This window comes from Macaca fascicularis, chromosome 5 (assembly GCF_037993035.2).
Source record: "Macaca fascicularis isolate 582-1 chromosome 5, T2T-MFA8v1.1".
Classification (NCBI taxonomy): domain Eukaryota; kingdom Metazoa; phylum Chordata; class Mammalia; order Primates; family Cercopithecidae; genus Macaca; species Macaca fascicularis.
This window is the reverse complement of record NC_088379.1, coordinates 50,760,142-50,778,710: the sequence shown is the minus strand read 5'-3', so window position 1 is coordinate 50,778,710 and position 18,569 is coordinate 50,760,142. Positions and strand designations below refer to the sequence as shown.

General features: G+C 40.1%; 2 protein-coding genes across 5 annotated transcripts in view; one reads left to right on the top strand and one right to left on the bottom strand.

The window, feature by feature from the left end:
• The window catches only part of COPS4 (COP9 signalosome subunit 4), a 39,733-nt gene extending 27,678 nt beyond the window's left edge, over window positions 1-12,055 (top strand). The window contains exons 8-10 of one of the 2 annotated variants that reach the window (XM_045392381.2): window positions 2,362-2,477; window positions 4,633-4,717; window positions 11,555-12,055. In XM_045392381.2, coding sequence (XP_045248316.1) covers window positions 2,362-2,477; window positions 4,633-4,717; window positions 11,555-11,688 — 335 coding nt within the window. In that variant the 3' untranslated portion in view covers window positions 11,689-12,055. The remainder of the gene's footprint in view (window positions 1-2,361; window positions 2,478-4,632; window positions 4,718-11,554) is intronic. The other variant, XM_005554910.4, reaches the window with a different exon arrangement.
• A 4,405-nt stretch (window positions 12,056-16,460) lies between these two features.
• Window positions 16,461-18,569, bottom strand: part of PLAC8 (placenta associated 8) — an 80,457-nt gene continuing 78,348 nt past the window's right edge. For all 3 annotated transcript variants that reach the window (XM_065545003.2, XM_005554911.4, XM_045392380.3), the window contains exon 5: window positions 16,461-16,720. The gene's annotated coding sequence lies outside the window, so the exon portion shown is untranslated. The remainder of the gene's footprint in view (window positions 16,721-18,569) is intronic.

The window sequence follows — 18,569 nt, the reverse complement described above, 5'->3', positions numbered from 1 at the left end:
ATTGTGATAAAATATATATAACATAAAAATCACCATTTTAACATGTGGAGTTCTGTGGCATTAAGTGCTTTCACATTGTGCAACCATCACCGACATCCATCTCCAGAACTTTTACATTTTCCCAAACTAAAACTCTGTACCTATTGAACAATAACTCCTTATTCTTGCCTCCCCTCTGCCTGCTGTACTACTTTTTGACATGGGATAGACTGGGAGAAGAACAGACTGAGGAGAGAAGTTTTTCTTTTGTTAGTTATAGTTGTGCTCTGTTGTCCAGGTTAGAGTGCACTGGGGCAATCATGGCTCACTGCAGCCTAGAACAAAGTAACTGGGACTGCAGGTGCACACCACCATGCCCGGTTAATGTTTTAATTTTTTGTAGAGTTAGGGTCTCACTATGTTGCCCAGGCTAGTCTTGAACTCCTGGCCTCAAACAGTTCTCCCACCTCAGCCTTCCAAAGCACTGGGATTACAGACATCAGCCACTGTGCCTGGCTAAGCAGTCCTTTTTTTTTTTTTTTACTTTTTTTTTTTTTTTTTGAGACGGAGTCTCGCTCTGTAGCCCAGGCTGGAGTGCAGTGGCCGGATCTCAGCTCACTGCAAGCTCCGCCTCCCGGGTTCACGCCATATCTCCGGCCTCAGCCTCCCGAGTAGCTGGGACTACAGGCACTGCCACCTCGCCCGGCTATTTTTTGTATTTTTTAGTAGAGACGGGGTTTCACCGTGTTAGCCAGGATGGTCTCGATCTCCTGACCTCGTGATCCGCCCATCTCGGCCTCCCAAAGTGCTGGGATTACAGGCTTGAGCCACCGCGCCCGGCCTTTTTTTTACTTTTTGAGACAGGGTATCACTCTTTTGCCCAGGCTGGGGCTGGCATGATGCCATAGCTCACTGCAGCCTCAACCTCTTGGGCTCAAATGATCCTTCCACCTACCTCCACCTCCCCAGAAGCTTAGGCATGTGCCTCCACACCTTGCTAATTTTTAAATTTTTTTGTAGAGACATGGTGTCTCCATGTTGCCCAGGCTGATCTTGAACTCCTGGGCTCAAGTAGTCCTCCCGTCTTGGCTTCCCAAAGTGCTGGGATTATAGGGGTAAGCCACTGCACCTGCCTGCTTTTTTGGACGTATTAAATTTGAGATATTTATAAAATTAATGGATTGGATATTTAGGTAGTTGGCTGTATAAGTCTGAATTCAAAAGGGAGATTTAGATTACAGATATGTGTCTGATCATTATCAGCATTTTGATGGTAGGATAAAAAGAGAAGAAGGTGCAAAATTAAGCCCTCTAATATTTGAGAGAAGAAAAAGGAGGAGGAACCAGCACGGTAAACTGGGAGATAGGAGTTAAGTGAAATACTAGCAGATCGCGGGTGGAATTCTGGAAAAGGAGAAGGTGAGGCACTGTAAGAAACAGGGGTTCTCAGAATACTTCCCTTGAAGTCTCCAAGTATATTTTGTCCCCTGCACTCATTACAGTAGTTAAATGTTCAGCAGAAATATGTAAGCATGGGGTGAGCCCAGTGGTCTAATAACATTCAAAGTAGGACCTTGGGTCCGGAACATTATCAGATACTGTATGACCTCACTGAAAAGAGGATTCTATGCCTGATCTCTCAGCCTGGTCCTGGGTCTGGATCTGGATATTTCTCACATTTGCCTTGGTTTGATGCTCATGGAGTGCCCACAAGAATAGAGATCACTTTATGAAGCTTGCAGAACAGGTTGCATGATTGTTGTGCTGCTGCTTGCTAGTAAAAGTTTATGCTTGTAGAAAGAAAAGTTAATGGGCCAGGCGCCATAGCTAATGCCTGTAACCACAGCACATTGGGAGGCCCAGGTGGGAGCATCACTTGAGGCCAGGTGAGACCTGCCTGGCCAACATGATGAAACCTCGTCCCTACTAAAAATACAAAAAATTAGCCAGGTGTGGTGGTGCACACCTGTAGTCCTAGCTACTCAGGAGATTTAGGCATGAGAATTGCTTGAACCTGGGAGACAGAGGTTGCAGTGAGCAGAGATTGTGCCACTGCACTCCAGTCTGGGCAACAGAATGAAATTCTGTCTCCAAAAAAAAAGTTAATGAATTTGATAGCCTAAAGAAGCAAGATTCCAAATCCAAAGCGTTAGATCTATTTACTTAATAATTACTTGCCAATCATTCATTTGCTAAGTGTTATTTTTATTTAATTGTACATTAATGAAACTACATCATATATTGGCTACTTTTAAAATTTTGATCAGAGAAATTAAATTTGATCAGAGTTATTACATGCCTGGAAATTTTCAGAAAAAATGATGCATCTTTTTAGAGTATAAAACTGGTTTCAAACTTGTAACTGTCTTATTTATGTTTAAGGTTCCAGCATCTTGGACAGAGCTGTTATTGAACACAATTTGTTGTCTGCAAGCAAATTATATAATAATATTACCTTTGAAGAACTTGGAGCTCTTTTAGAGATCCCTGCAGCTAAGGTATCTTCTTGATTCCAATACATTTTAAAAACAGTTAAGAGGTGAAACTATTAAAATAATGAGAAAATAAAATAAATGTTGGAAACAACAAGAAAATACATGTTGGAAACAACATTTGTTATCTTCCAACAAGATAAATGTTGGAAACAACAACAGAATTACACCTAAAAACCACAAGTAAATGTAAATAAATTCTTTAGAAGTTAAAATAGGCCTAGTATGTTTAGTGGAATTCTCTTAGTGTTTTTGGTGTTTTAAATTGTGTTTTGTGATCAAATGACCTAGAATAGAAATCTTTCAGGAGTTTCAGGTTATGACACCCATTTTCTGAGAATGTCTTTCTTTGGTGTCTGTTTAAATCTACTTTATAGTGGTTTTTGACTTCTGACTAAGATTTTGATACATGCCTTACTTTTTTGTGCCCTAGATTGACTCAAAGTTTAAATATTTCATCTTTTTGAGAGAATGATATGGTAATGCTCCAGGCTATTCTGTTGTAGCTTCTATGCTTGGATTTAACTTAAGAAGTTGACTGACTTACTAGGGAATGTAATTTTATTGTTTGTTTTAGGTTTTGGTTGACTATATATAAATTCTGACAAAGTACCAATGACATTTAGAGAGTATTGCAGGTATCATTTACAAAATATTCTCTTGATTTTAAATAAAATTAAGCAATCAACCTTACTTTTAGCTAATTTGTAAACTTTAAAGTCATGCAGTTATGGGTCACATCCCTTTTTCTCTGGCAGTGAAATTTTCTGTCTGTTTATTTGGTTTTTTTTTTTGTTTATTTTTAGAGACAGGCTCTTGCTCTGTCACCCAGGCTGGAGTGCAGTGGCACAATTATAGCTTACTGCTGCTTCAGACTCGTGGGTTCAAGCAATCTTCCTGCCTCAGACTCCCAAGTAGCTGGTACTACAATTATGCATCACCACGCCTGGCTAATGTTTTTGTTTGTTTGTTTTCCCCCAAGACGGACTCTAGCTCTGTTGCCCAGGCTGGAGTGTAGTGGTGTAATCTCGGTTCACTGCAACCTCTGCCTCCCAGGTTCAGGCAATTCTCTTACCTAAGCCTCCTGAGTAGCTGAGATTACACCACCACGCCTAGCTAATTTTTGTATTTTTAGTAGAGATGGGGTTTCACTGTGTTGGCCAGGCTGATCTCAGATTTCTGATGTTGTGATCCACCAGCCTCAGCCTCCCAAAGTGCTGAGATTACAAGTGTGAGTCACCACGCCCAGCCTTTTTTTTTTTTTTTTTTTAAAGAAACAGGGTCTTGCTGTGTTGCCCAGGCTAGTCTTGAACTCCTGGTCCCAAGTGATCCTCCTACCTCGGCCTCCCAAAGTGCTGGGATTACAGGCATGAGCCATTGTGCCTGGCCTGACAATGAACTTTTAATTAGAATTTTCTAACAATTCCTTTACTTGTATACATTCAATACACAATAAAGGAAGAACAATTTGGGAGCCAAGGTTTAAGTTACCATTAAAAGAGACTTTCTTCTTGAGGCTTTAAGGTATGATCTCTTGCTGAGACTATTGGAGGTGAATATATTTTTAACAATAAATGCTAGTCATAGTCTATTCAGGACTGATTGATTGTGAAGATGGTCAAAATTATTAAATGACCAGGTCACAATCCAGTTTGCTTATGCACAGTAAACATTAAGTATGTCTTCAGGAGTTAGGTAGCAGACTTTTTGCTTTCTTTTAATTGTCTTTTAAACCCTTTCAATTTATATTGGAATTTCACCATCTACCTTTCAATTTTTAAAGAGTTTCTGGGGTAGCAAATACTGTGGAAATTGAAATAAAATAAGAAAAACTAGTTTGTTTGGGTTTTTTTGAGATGTGGATCCCAGTAAGAAGAAAAATTGATAGTTTGCTTTTGAGCAGAAGAAAAAATGGTAAAGTTATATTCTTGTCCAAAATCTCACAAGAAAAACAGATCCCAGTTAACTTAAAATAATGGCTTATGCACAGCAAGAACTGGGAAATAGCCAGATTTACAGGATTTACTCTTCTGGTGACAGATTAACATATATGTAAAGTTTAGTGATGGTAGTTAAACCAGAAGCTTTCAGTTCTCTTATCATATGTGAATAACTAAAAGATATGATAAAGTTTCAGAGAGTTTTTTTTTTCCCCCAATAGGCGGAAAAGATAGCATCTCAAATGATAACAGAAGGACGTATGAATGGATTTATTGACCAGATTGATGGAATAGTTCATTTTGAAAGTAAGAGGTTTTGTGTATTTCTGTCATAATGAAATAGCACTGAACTGTTGTTATATTTATGATTAAAACATGCTGGACAGTTTCCTTTGACTCAGAATCTTATTACTGGAATGAGCTTATTTCCCAAAGAAATAATTTAAAATAATTTTTAAGAAGTTATATTCATGAGGCTGGGCATGGTAGCTCATGCCTGTAATCCCAGCACTTTGGGAGGCCGAGACAGGCGGATTACTTGAGGTCAGGAGTTTGAGATCAGCCTGGCCAACACGGTGAAACCCTGTCTCTACTAAAAATACAAAAATTAGCCAGGTGTGGTGGCAGGCACCTGTAGTCCCAACTACTCAGGAGGCTGAGGCAGGAGAATTGCTTGAACCCAGGAGGCAGAGGTTGCAATGAGCCAAAATTGCAGCACTGCACTCCAACCTGGGTGACAAAGCGAGACTCTGTCTCAAAAAAAAAAAAAAAAAAAAAAAAATTATATTCATGAATGTACTTACTGCAGGATTTTCTATGTTAAGGAAAAATTTGAAACTCAAATTGTTGTATCAGTTCATTCATTTATGCATCAAATATTTATTGACCACATAGCAGGCATGTATCAGGCATATGGAAATGACAGTTGCATTTCCTATTCAGCAACTCATTAAACTAATGGAGGCAGACAGGTAAGTGGATCCCTTGACTTTTTCATTGTCTAATACCTTCTCAGCTCCTTATTCCGACCTCATTTATATCCTGGACCTTACTGTACCCAGAACTGTTCCACTTGTAGAATTTTTATTTGAAATATCTCACTCTGGCCATAACCTTTCTCTTGTTTCTCTAGTGGTCTGTGGTCTGTTTCCGTTACTCCCAGTTCAGTTCTTCCTTGACCTTATTGGAGTTTCTGGTCCATTGACTCTTCTGTTTTCTTCCAGTTAGCATAATCTTTTTTGTGCTGGAGGAGAGTCAGGCATCAGACAGGCTGATACTTCTCTAAAGTCAAGGTCACAGGTCCTCAGCACTACATAGGATTCATGGTACATTTCTCTAGTCCACTCCTTTTCCTACTTTGCAATGGCTATTTCAGTTTTGGTTTTTCTTAAATTTCTGACTTTTCTCCCCATTTACTCTCAGTAGAAAATCTTGTTTCCTATTTCAAAGGGGAAAAAAGCCATCAGTATGAAGTATTTTGATTTCTTTTTTTTAGTTTTTTTATTTTTTCTCTGATTCAATTTGATATTTTAACTTCTTTATCAGATGTAGAAACACTTTAATTTTAGATGTAGATGTGAATCTTTTTCTTCCTTCGTGTTTTACTGTGAATGGTTCCTGTCACCCTGTCTGGTTCTTCCACTCGGGCTTTGGACCTTTTCTCTGATCCTTTCCCTCTCCCCTCCCACCAAAAAACACTGGTTTAGGAACCTGAGGTTAGCAGTTACTTTTGTCTGGTTTTATCCTTTTTTCTACTGGCTTCTTTCCATCAATATTTACACATCCTCAGGACTCCCCCATTTTAATGAAAATCCTTATATCTTCCAAATCTCATCGTGACTTTTCAACATATCAAATAATGTTCATCTCTCACTACTTTTTGAACCTTCTCCCCACCACCACAGCATTGACTTTTGTCATCTCTTCCATCCGATTCTACTTTTCCTCTTATATCTCCAGCTATCCTTCATAGTCATCTTTGTAGAATCTGTAGTACCTTTAAATTTAAATACTAGTTACTTAGGACTTAATCCTAGACCGTTCCCCACTTATGCTACTGAATTTCCATGGATAATCTCATCTATTTCCTTTGATTCAGTTACTGTCTCTGTGTAGACAATGCCTACATTTACCTTTCTGGGGTGAATCTTCTAAGTCCTAGCCCCATGGTTCTGGTTTACTACTAAGGTGTTTCTACCTGATTGCTTCGGCATCTTAGCATGAACATATCAAAAACTGAATTTATTATCTTCCCTTATGTGTCCCCCACGACTAACCAACCAGCCATCCCAAAACTGCATTGTTAGCTTTCTCCAATATTCCTTATCCTTGGGCTCAAACCATCCTCCTGCCTCAACCTCCTAAATCCCTGACGTGCTGGGGACTACAAGTGTGAGCCATTGAACCGGGTCCTTTTCTTCATTTCTTACTATCACCAACCTGTTCTGAACCCTACTATTATAACCTCTTCAGGTGTTGAGAAATAACCTCTTTCTTTCTCATATCTACAATTGCTCCTTTCTAGACCAGTTCCCTAGTACCTCTGGAATGATTATTTTCTTTTAAAAATTGCAAACATAAAAAAGAAATAAACAAATGGTTAAATCATGTTATTCTTTTGTTTACGCCCTAATGAATGTCTTCCCCATTGCTTGTAGAACAAAGTTATACAAAGTCTCCCCAAAGCTGGTCCTGGTCCTTTCTAGCTTTCTCTTGCATAAGTCTTCTTTTTATTTTTTTCAGCATTGCAAATTCTTCCCCCTATCAAACATTCTGAAATATTCACCCCTTTCCATCCATCTTCTCTTTGTCCCCTGTCTCAATTTGAATATCCTTAATCAGTAATGATTTTCCTGGCTCTCCAGATTAGATATGGCTTTAAATTATATGTTCTCATGTCAGCCTGAATTTCTTCCTAGCATTAATCTTAGTTATTTTCAGTTGTATAACTCTTTGTCTAAATGTCTGTTTCTGTTTCCAAGCTAAGCTTCCTGGTGATAAGTATTAAGTCTGTCTTATTTTCCATGGTACATCCAACATCTGTTCCAGTGTCTGGCACATTGTAAATGAGAAATAAGTGTTGAATAAACAAACACAGCATATGATGAGTAATATAGCATTTCCCCTTCTGTGCGTTAATGTTACTTGTCTGTTTCCTCCCTTCCCTCACAACTCTCCTTCTGGCCTTCCCAGTATCAATTTGCTGTAGCTTTTGTTATAATGATTTTTTTTTTTTTTTTTTTTTAAAGAGATAAGGTCTCGCTCTGTTGCCCAGGCTGAGGTGCAGTGGTATGATCATAGCTCACTGTTGCCTCAAACTCCTGGGCTCAAGCTGTCCTCCTGCTTCAGCCTCTCTAGTAGCTAGGACTACAGGTGTGCACCACTGCACCTGGCTAGTTGTTTTTCTTCTTGAGATGGGGTCTTGTGGTATTGCCCAGGCTGGTCTTGAGCTCCTGGCCTCAAGTGATCCTCCTGCCTCAGCCTCCCAAAGTGCTAGGATTATAGGTATGAGCTACTGTGCCTGGCTTTTTTTTTTTTTCCTTTCTTTTTGAGATGGAGTCTTGCTCCATTGCCAGACTGGAGTGCAGTGGCGCAGTCTCGGCTCACTCCAACCTCTGCCTCTCAGGTTCAAAGGATTCCCCTGCCTCAGCCTCCTGAATAGCTGAGACTATGGGCACATGCCACCATACCCAGCTAATTTTTTGTATTTTAGTAGAGACGGGGTTTCACCATGTTGGCCAGGATATACTGGTCTTGATCTCCTGACCTCGTGATCCGCCCGCCTCGGCCTCCCAAAGTGCCGGGATTACAGGCATGAGCCACTGTGCCTGGCTGATAATTTTAACTTTATCTGTAATATGTGTCACAAATATTTTTTTCCATTCTGTCAGGTTTTCTTTTTCTTTTTCTTTTTGAGACAGAGTTTCGCTCTTGTTGCCCAGGCTGGAGTACAGTGGCTCAATTTCGGTTCACTGTAACCTCCACCTCCTGGGTCCAAGCGATTCTCTTGCCTCAGCCTCCCAAGTAGTTGGAACTGCAGGCACGCACCACCACGCCCATGCACCACCATGCCCAGCTAATTTTGTATTTTTAGTAGAGATGGGGTTTCTCTATGTTGGTCAGCCTGGTCTTGAACTCCCGACCTCAGGTGATCCACCCATCTCAGCCTCCCAAAGTGCTGGGATTACAGGCATGAGCCACTGCACTGCACCCGGCCGAATTATGTCAGGTTTTCTTCTGGAAGACAAGGCATAACATAAACACATTTTTAAAGTTTTTTGCACTCAAATAGGTCAATGTTTTATTTTATGGCTTTTTAATTTACTGTATTGATTAAGAAAGTCTCTTCTACCTTGGAATAAAACTAGCATTTTCCTAAAGTTTTCTAATATTATAGTTTTACATTTAGAAATTTAATCCATCTACAGTTCATTTTTGTGGATAATTTTAGATTATGGTCTAGTTTTTTTCTAGGTGAATAGCCAATTATCCAAGTATCATTTATTAAATAAAACATCCTTTCTGATTAAATTGTGATCTTTGACATATCTGATTAGGTTCCACATATATGTTTGGGTCTATTTCTGTACTCTATTTGGTTCCACTGATCTGCAACAATATGGTAATAAACAAATTTATAATAAACTTTAGTATTGGTAAAGCAACTCCTGCTTCCCACTACTTTTTTTTTGTTAAATTGAAATTCACATGGGCTGGACACAGTGGCCTACGATTGTGACCCCAGTGCTTTGGGAGGTTGAGGTGGAATAATTGCTTGAGCTCAGGAGTTCAAGACTAGGCTAGGCAACATAGCTAGACTCCATTTCTACCGGAGAAAAGAAAAAAAGAAGGAAATCCACATAATAGAACAGTAGCCATTTTAAAGTAAACAATTCAATGGCCTTTAGTACATTTTCAATGTTGCACAACCTCTATCTCTGTCTAGTTTCACATTTTCATCTTCCCAAAGGAAGCCCTTGCCCTTTAAGCAGTTACTCTCCGTTCCTTCCTTCCCCCAGCTTCTGGCAACCACCAAACCCATCTTCTGTCTCTGGATTTACCTAGCCTGGATAGTTCATATAAATGGAATCATGTAATATGTGACATGTGACCTTTTGGCTGATTTCACTCAGCATGGTATCTTTAGGGTTCATCCATGTCATGGCAGGTAATCAGTGCTTCATTCATTTTTTTAGCCAAAGAGCATTCCGTTGGATGGATATACCTCAATTCCACCACTGGTTTTCATTTTCAGAATTATCTTGGCCATTCTCAAACACCAATTTTTTATGCTAACTTTAATAATTTTGGCCTGGTTAGAAAACAAAATAGAAAAAAAGGGGGTTTGTTTTTGGGATTTCTTTAAACTTATTTATTAAAGGAGAAGGATTGATATTTTTATGTTACTGTGTATTTCCACCAGGGAATGTGATTTGTGTCTATTCAAGTTATCTTTTGCCCTTTATTAAGATTTTATAGGTTGCAGCCAGGTGCGGTGGCTCACGCCTGTAATCCCAGCACTTTGGGAGGCTGAGGTGGGCAGATCACAAGGTCAAGAGATTGAGACCATCCTGGCCAACCAACATGGTGAAACCCCGTCTCTACTAAAAATACAAAAATTAGCTGGACGTAGTGGCATATGCCTGTAGTCCCAGCTACTCAGGAGGCTGAGGCAGGAGAATCCCTTGAACCCGGGAGGCGGAGGTTGCAGTGAGGTGAGATCGCACCACTGCACTCCAGCCCAGGTGACAGTGAGACTCCGTCTCAAAAAAAAAAAAAAAAAAAAAGATTTTATAGGTTGCTTTTTCACTAAATCTGTGCCCTTTTTTATAAATTTTGGTGCTGTTTTGAATGGGACATTCCTCCAATTTTTTATTTCTAACTATATAGTGCTGGTATAGAGAAAACCCTGGTGGATTCAAGGTGACTTTTTTTGAGGAGTTTAAATATTAAGATATTTATCTAACTCCAGTCAAGTACGGATTTGAATGTGTAGATAGACTTGCTTTCCCCAGTAGGTGGCAGTGTCTTATGAATCTGCAAGCCTTGGTGATGAAAAGACAGCCTCAGTCTTTTGTTGTGGTTGAGGTTATGGCTTAGTCGGTTTTATTTCGTTTCATTAGTAGTAGTAATAACATGCATATGTATGTATTTGTTTTGTTTTATTTTGTTTTATACTTTATGCCAGTAATTTGGGTACTTTTGAAATGCTAGAAATTAAAAAAAAGAAAAAACACTTTTCTTAACTGTTTAAATAGGTTAGTTTTATTAGCCAAGATTTTTTAGAGGTTTTTTTGTTTTTTTTTTTTGTTTTTTTTTTTGAGATGAAGTTTCACTCTTGTCGCCCAAGCTGGAGTGCAGTGGTACGATCTTGGCTCACTGCAACTTCTACCTCCCGGGTTCAAGCGATTCTCCTGTCTCAGCCTCCTGAGTAGCTGGGATTACAGGTGCCTGCCACCACGCCCGGCTAATTTTTGTATTTTTACTTTTCTTTTTTTTTAAATTCTTTAATTTTTCTATTTTTAGTAGAGACAGGGTTTTGCCATGTTGGCCAGGCTGGTCTCAAACTCCTGGCCTCAGGTGATCTGCCTGCCTCGGGCTCCCGAAGTGCTGGGATTACAGGCGTTAGCCACCATGCCTGGCCTGATTTTTAGACTTTTAAAAGCTAATAAAACTATTGGCTGGACGTGGTGGCTCATGCCTGTAATCCCAGCACTTTGGCAGGCCAAGGCGGGTGGATCATGAGGTCAGGAGTTGGAGACCAGCCTGGCCAAGATGGTGAAACCCTGTCTCTACTAAAAATGCAAAAATTAATCAGGTGTGGTGGCAGGTGCCTGTAATCTCAGCTGCTTGGGAGGCTGAGGCAGGAGAATCGCTTGAACCCAGGAGGCGGAGGTTGCAGTGAGCCGAGATCATGCCACTGCAGTCTAGCCTGAGTGACAGAGCAAGACTCTATCTCCAAAAAAAAAAAAAAAAGTATTTATTGTTTTTATTTTTTTTAATAATTTTTTTCTTTTTTTAGATATTTAAAAGGAACATGCCTGCTCCAAGAATAGGCATGTAAAAAGTGTGTATCTTTTAACTCACAGTTGCTGTGAATACAAAGGAATAATTTTAATTTTGTACATTTTTTTTTCCCCTTAGCACGAGAAGCCCTGCCAACGTGGGACAAGCAGATCCAATCACTTTGTTTCCAAGTGAATAACCTTTTGGAGAAAATTAGTCAAACAGCACCAGAATGGACAGCACAAGCCATGGAAGCCCAGATGGCTCAATGAATCCTTGCAGAACTTCTGTGCACATGACATCTTTTTCCATGTTGTGCAGATCAGTTTCACTATCTCCAAAGCATTTGCATCATGACCTTATACATTTCAATCCCTTTTATGCTGGATTCCGTTTAAAGAAGACATTATTAGAGCAGGAAGTACAAGCATTTAAAAATATGTAGTTCCCGTATATTTCAGGTTCTCTGTGTATTAAGCTAACTCAGATGTTTTGAAAGCTTTTTCTTTAAACAGAGGTGAAATATCTGTGGCTAAAAAGTTTGAGATTTGTGATAACTTTGTAGTCATGTAAAACTTAAGTGCTTCATGCCTCTCCAAATGTGGTTATTCAATAAATGGAGAAATGAGCCAAATAAAAGTAGTACTTTGTTTTTAGTTAGCGAAGAGTATTTTGTTCCCTTTTCCTTCAACAGACATTGATTTATGCCATATGCTAGAAATACAAAGTTGAGTCATAATGCGTGTTCTCCAGGCATCCAAAGAGTCAAAGAGCCAAGAGACAGTAAGTTTAATCCTTGTATTTGCTCCAACTACTAGAGCACACAGAGAGTAGCTCTTCATTTAGGAGAGAGAAGTCAGGGAAGGCTCCACAGAGGGTTATTTTAGCTGAGCTTTATAGAAAAACATGGGGAAAGGACTTGAAAAAGTATGTAGGTGACTTTTAGTGTCAGCTTCAACATGTAAAGAGCTTGGAAGTCATCACATCCCTCCTCACAGCAAAATAAAAAAACTGAACAGATTGGAATATCAATGGTTTTTCTTTGATCCATGGAAGAATTAAAGTCACAGGGCAAACCACCACTCAAAACCCTGGAGAGACAGGCAAATACAGAGACTCACAATTGAGGTCAGCTTACTGGGAGAAGAGGCTGCTGGTCAGTGACTGGTAGGAACACTAAAATGGTAACTATTTGGATATTTTCTTAAATGGTAAAAATAAATACATACAAAAAAGTAAAATGGTAACAATGACAGCTACAGTAAACCTCAAATACAGCCCAGCTCCTATCCAAATTAATATAAAGCCTCATATTAAAAGCCTAGTTACCGGCTGGGCATGGTGGCTCATGCCTGTAATCCCAGCACTTTGAGAGGCTGAGGCGAGCGGATCACTGACACCAGGAGTTCAAAACCAGCCTGGACAACATGGCGAAACCCCATCTCTACTAAAAACAGAAAAATTAGCTGAGTGTGGTGGTGCACACCTATAATCCCAGCTATTTGGGAGGCTAAGGCAGGAGAATTGCTTGAACCTGGGAGGCAGAGGTTGCAGTGAGCCGAAATTGTGCCACTGCACTCCAGCTGTGGACACAGAGCAAGACTGTCTCAAAAAAAAAAAAAGCCTAATTACCTATTACCTGATGCCTCATGTCTGTCTTTCAACCAAAAAATTATAAAGCATGCTAAAAGGTTAGAAAAAAACATAATCTGAAGGAAAAAAAATGTTCAAAAACAAAAAATGTTCAGTATACGAGAAATAGAGGGGAACTTCATCAATCAGATACAGAAGATCTACAAAAAACCTGCATCATACTTAATGATGAGAGACTATATGCTTTCACCCTAGGTCAGGAGCAAGGCAAAGATGTTTACTCTCATGTTCCTATTTAATATCATACCAGAATCCTAGCTATTAAGACCAGATAAGGAAATGCAGCTTTAAACAGATTGGGAAGGAGGAATAAAACTGTCTTTGTTCACAGTCAGCATGATTGTCTATATAGAAACACATACAAAAAGTCTCCTGAAACTAATAAACAATCACGGCAAGATCACAGGATAGAAGGTTAATGTACAAAAGTCAATTGCTTTCCTATATACCAGCAATGAACAATTGGAATTTGAAATTTTTATTTTTATTTTTATTTTTTTTTGAGACGGAGTCTCGCTCTGTTGCCCAGGCTGGAATGCAGTGGCCGGATCTCAGCTCACTGCAAACTCCACCTTCTGGGTTCACGCCATTCTCCTGCCTCAGCCTCCCGAGTAGCTGGGACTACAGGCGCCCGCCACGTCACCCGGTTAGTTTTTTTTTTTTTTTTTTTTTTGTATTTTTTAGTAGAGACGGGGTTTCACTGTGTTAGCCAGGATGGTCTCGATCTCCTGACCTCGTGATCCGCCCGTCTCGGCCTCCCAAAGTGCTGGGATTACAGGCTTGAGCCACCGCGCCCGGCCGGAATTTGAAATTTTTAAAAAGTATGTATCTTGAAGGCAGGGAAGATTGGGAATTTTATGAATGAAGAATTGGCAGGAGAGTGGGCTAAAGAGGTAAAATGAGGCTGGCTACACTGTGAAGAACCAAGGAAAATACTGGGGTCTGTTTTTTTTAGAAAATTCACAATTTGGCTGTGCGCAGTGGCTCACGCCTGTAATCCCAGCTCTTTGGGAGGCCGAGGCGGGTGGATCACCTGAGATCGGGAGTTCAAGACCAGCCTGACCGGCTGGGCGCGGTGGCTCACGCCTGTAATCCCAGCACTTTGGGAGGCCGAGGCGGGCGGATCACAAGGTCAGGAGATCGAGACCACGGTGAAACCCCGTCTTTACTAAAAATACAAAAAATTAGCCGGGTGCGGTGGCAGGTGCCTGTAGTCCCAGCTACTTGGGAGGCTGAGGCAGGAGAATGGCAGGAACCCAGGAGGCGGAGCTTGCAGTGAGCCGAGATCGCGCCACTGCATTCCAGCCAGGGGGACAGAGCGAGACTCCGTCTGGAAAAAAAAAAAAAAACAGACCAGCCTGACCAACATGGAGAAACCCTGTCTCTACTGAAAATACAAAATTATCCGGGGTGGTGGTGCGTGCCTGTAATCCCAGCTACTCGGGAGGCTGAGGCAGGAGAATCACTTGAACCTGGTAGGTGTAGGTTGCTGTGAGCCAAGATTGTGCCATTGCACTCCAGCCTGGGCAACAAGAGTGCAACTACATCTCAAAAAAAAAAAAAAATTCACAATTTAACTCATGGTACACGGTGTATAGGATGGACTGGAGAGAAGGCAAGAGAAGCTGGAGTTTCTAGAGGCAGGAAGTTTAGTTTAAAGGGTATGAACGTGATTTGCCAAAGAGATAATAAGGTTTGGACTACATTTATGCCAGCAAAGAGGAGAGGAGAGATTAATTCATTCAATAAACGATTGAGTAGGTACCTACTAAGTGTCAGGCATTGTTGTAGACACTGGAAATACAGCAGCAAACAAAATAGATCACCCCTTGGGGCTTTCAAGTGGAGTATTGGTGACAGAGTGGGTGAAATTGGATATCGGGGAAAAGGAGAAAGGTGCGATGAGGCAATTCAGGGGTCATTGGTACCTGGCTTTCTCACCTTGAAAAACTAAGTGATATCATTGGACCTGTTGGGTAGACAAGGTCTAGGGGACATCCAGATGGACTCGTTTTCACAGCTAGCAAGAGAGACATTCTGAAGATCAATAGTAAGGGAGAAACTGGAAGTACAGACTTTGGGGTCCTAAGAGGTAGTTGTAACCATGGGAGTAGATGATACTATCTAAGAACATGAGATGTGAAAGGAGTGGACCCAAGCTAGAACCCTGCAAAGCACCTGCATCTGTAGAGTAAGTGGAGGAAGGGGCAGAGTGCTTGAATTTGTTGAGTGCCTACTAAGTTCCAGGTGCTTTGACATTTTGTCTCACTGAGATTTCACAATAAATATATAAGATAAATAGTTTCGCCCCTTACTTCCCTCCCCCCCCCCAAGGAAAAAGAAATGGAATCAGAAGTGTAGGAGGAGAACTAGGGGAAATTAGGAAGTGAAATTTTCATCAGGGCAAAATGATGCTGATGGATCAAATGGGATAAGAAATGTGAAAAAAATCATTTTACACCTTTATCCATCAATATTTAACCAAAATTGTGTCATTGAATTTGATCATTGACATTTTCTTACTCTGATATCTCATATTCAAAAGGGAAAGAAAATCAACAACACAATAAATAACCCCCTCAGGAATGCAGTGGAAAAGCAAGGCTTGGTATGTTGTTTTGCATAAAATCTTGCTTTGCCAGCATTAATACTAACAGGTAGCATGAGAAGAAGCAAAAGTGTTGGCTAAATGTACCATAACTGCCTTGGAATAGTTATCTGTAGTCTATTTTTTTCTTTCTCTCATCTAAAGTTCTTAGATGAAAGAGAGCTGGGTTACTGTGGAACAAAATCTCCTGCTCAGAAACCAAAGTATGAGGCCTGGTGCAGCGGCTCACACCTGTAGTTCCAGCACCTTGGGAGGCTGAGATGGGAGGCTTGCTAGAGGCCTGGAGTTCAAGGCCAGCCTGGGCAACATAGAAAGACCCCCAACTCTAGACTGGACACGGTGGCTTATGCCAGTAATCCCAGCACTTTGGGAGGCCGAGGCGGGTGGATCACGAGGTCAGGAGTTTGAGAACAGCCTGGCCAAGATGGTGAAACCCCGTCTCTCCTAAAACTACAAAAATTAGCTGGGCGTGGTGGTGGGCACCTGTAATCCCAGTTACTCGGGAGACTGAGGCAGGAGAATCGCTTTTACCCAGGAGGCGGTGATTGCAGTAAGCCGAGATCGCGCCACTGCATTCCAGCCTGGGTGACAAAGCGAGACCCCCATCTCAAAAAAAAAAAAAAAAAAAAAAAAATAGACCCCAACTCTGTTTAAAAAAAAAAAAAAAAAAAGAAAGAAAAGAAAAAAAAGAAACCAAAGTATAAAAACAAAATTTTGAGACTGACCCTTGGAATTAACTAGTGAAAAAGACATTTTAAGGGGAGCAAAAAGGCATGAAGAATCTTGTCAGTAAAATCTTTTATTTGGTTTATATTTCAAATGTAATTTTAAAAGTTTATAAGCCAGGAAATTTGATAATATGAAAGCAAGGAGAAACTAAGTTGCACCATTTAGCTAAGCTCAGGGACAACAAAAATTTGAGTTTTTCCATGCCATCAGTTGTACTTAAACATATCCATCATATTTCAGTTGCAAAAGATGGTGAAGAACTCAAGCTGAAGAGGTGTCTGCTGATTTTTGTTGCTTCGGTAAGAGCTTTTCACCTATAAAGGACACACAAAGAAGAGTTTTGAATTTTCTCAATGTACTTTTATAATTTTTAATAAACTTTTAATTGCAGAATCATTTTTGATTGATGGAAAAGTTGCAAAGATAGTACAGAGAGCTCTCAGGTATCCAGCACCCAATTTTCCTGTTGTTTAACATCTTACGTTACCATGGGAGGTTTGTCAAAATTAATGAACCCATACTGACACATTATTACTAATCAAAGCCCATACTATCTTCAGATTACTTGGTTTTTACCTACTGTTTTTTTCTGTTCCAGCATCTCATCCAGAATACCACATTACATTTAAATGTCATGTTCTCTTAGGCTCCTCTAAACTGTGACTGTTTCTCATCCTCTCTTTGTTTTTGATGACCTTGACAGTTTTCAGGAGGAGTAGTCAGGTATTTTGTGGAATGTGCCTCAGTTTAGGTTTGTCTGATGGTTTTCTCATGGTTAGACTGGAGTAATGAGGTTTTGGGAGGAAGACCACAAAGGTAAAGTGCCATTCTCATCACATCAAATCAGGGGTGCAAACTATCAGTATATTACCAGTGATGGTGACGTCGATTACCTGCCTCAGGTCATTGTGTCAGGTTTCTCCAGTGTGGAGTTACTCCATACAGCATAGAAAGTGTACTTGCGTGCTGTACTTTTCATACTGTACTTTTTGGAAGGAAGTCACCATGCAAACCCCCACTTCACGGTGGGGAATCATGCCGCTCTCCTTGAGGAAGGAGTATCCACCTAAATATGTGGAGTTCCGTATGGCAGCTGTGTCTCTTCTCCCATACAGAAATTCTCAAAATTCCCAGTTTTCCCTGCTTTCAACACGCATACTTTTCTTCAATTTTCAAATTTTATTCAATCATTTATGTTAGTATAAACTCATAAATATTTGACACTTTGGGTTATAATCTAACACGACCTTATTTTATTCCTCAAAGTGTCCCAGTTTGGACTGTGGGGAGCTTTCCAGTTGATTCCTACGTCCTTTGTCTCAATCTATTTTTAACGTAAATCATGTTGTTATTCCTTGCTCTTTCTCTCGTTTCTCCCCATTTCGATATCTGTGTATCTAAAGCTTTATTGCCAGTGAGTGATGTAGGGTCCAAGTTGATGAGGAGGAGTCAGGACTGCCAAGGTATTTTACTTCAAACCCATCTAAAGATTCAGTGAGATATTTTCCCTGAGGTTAAAGAAAACACTTGTGCTATCAGGACTCCTTATCATCAATGTGTGGGTAGATATTTGATGTAAATTGTTTCATGCATTTATTTAAGTAAACAGTGTTGGAATGGTCGAACTCCCCATCTTTGCTTCTAGCCTCATCCTGTACAGTCTGTACTATATACTGCTATTAGATTAATATTTACTATTTTTAAATTTTATTTATTTTTATTTTTACTTTTTAGTAGAGATGAGGTCTCGCTATGTTGCCCAGGCTGGTCGCTGGTGCTGAACTCCTGAGCTCAAGTGATCCTCCCACCTAGGCCTCCCAAAGTGTTGGGATTATAGGCATGAGCCACTGTGCCCAGCCTTAGATTCATATTTCTAAAGTGTAGTTCTATTCATTTACTTCAAGCCTGCAATAACTTCCCAATTCCTACCAGGTCATTAGCTTAGTATTCAGACATTGCATGCTAAGGCCCCAATCCACTTTTTAAAATCTTTTATTTTTCGTTATTTTTCTACTTATGCCATATGTTCTAACCAAGTTGGACCTAAGTTCATATTTTCTCTTTTTTTTTTTGCCTCTCTAGTTTCATGAATATTGCTGATTAGAAGCAACGTTTCATTTCTTTTCTTTTTCTTTTCCTTTTTTTTTTTTTTTTTTTTTTGAA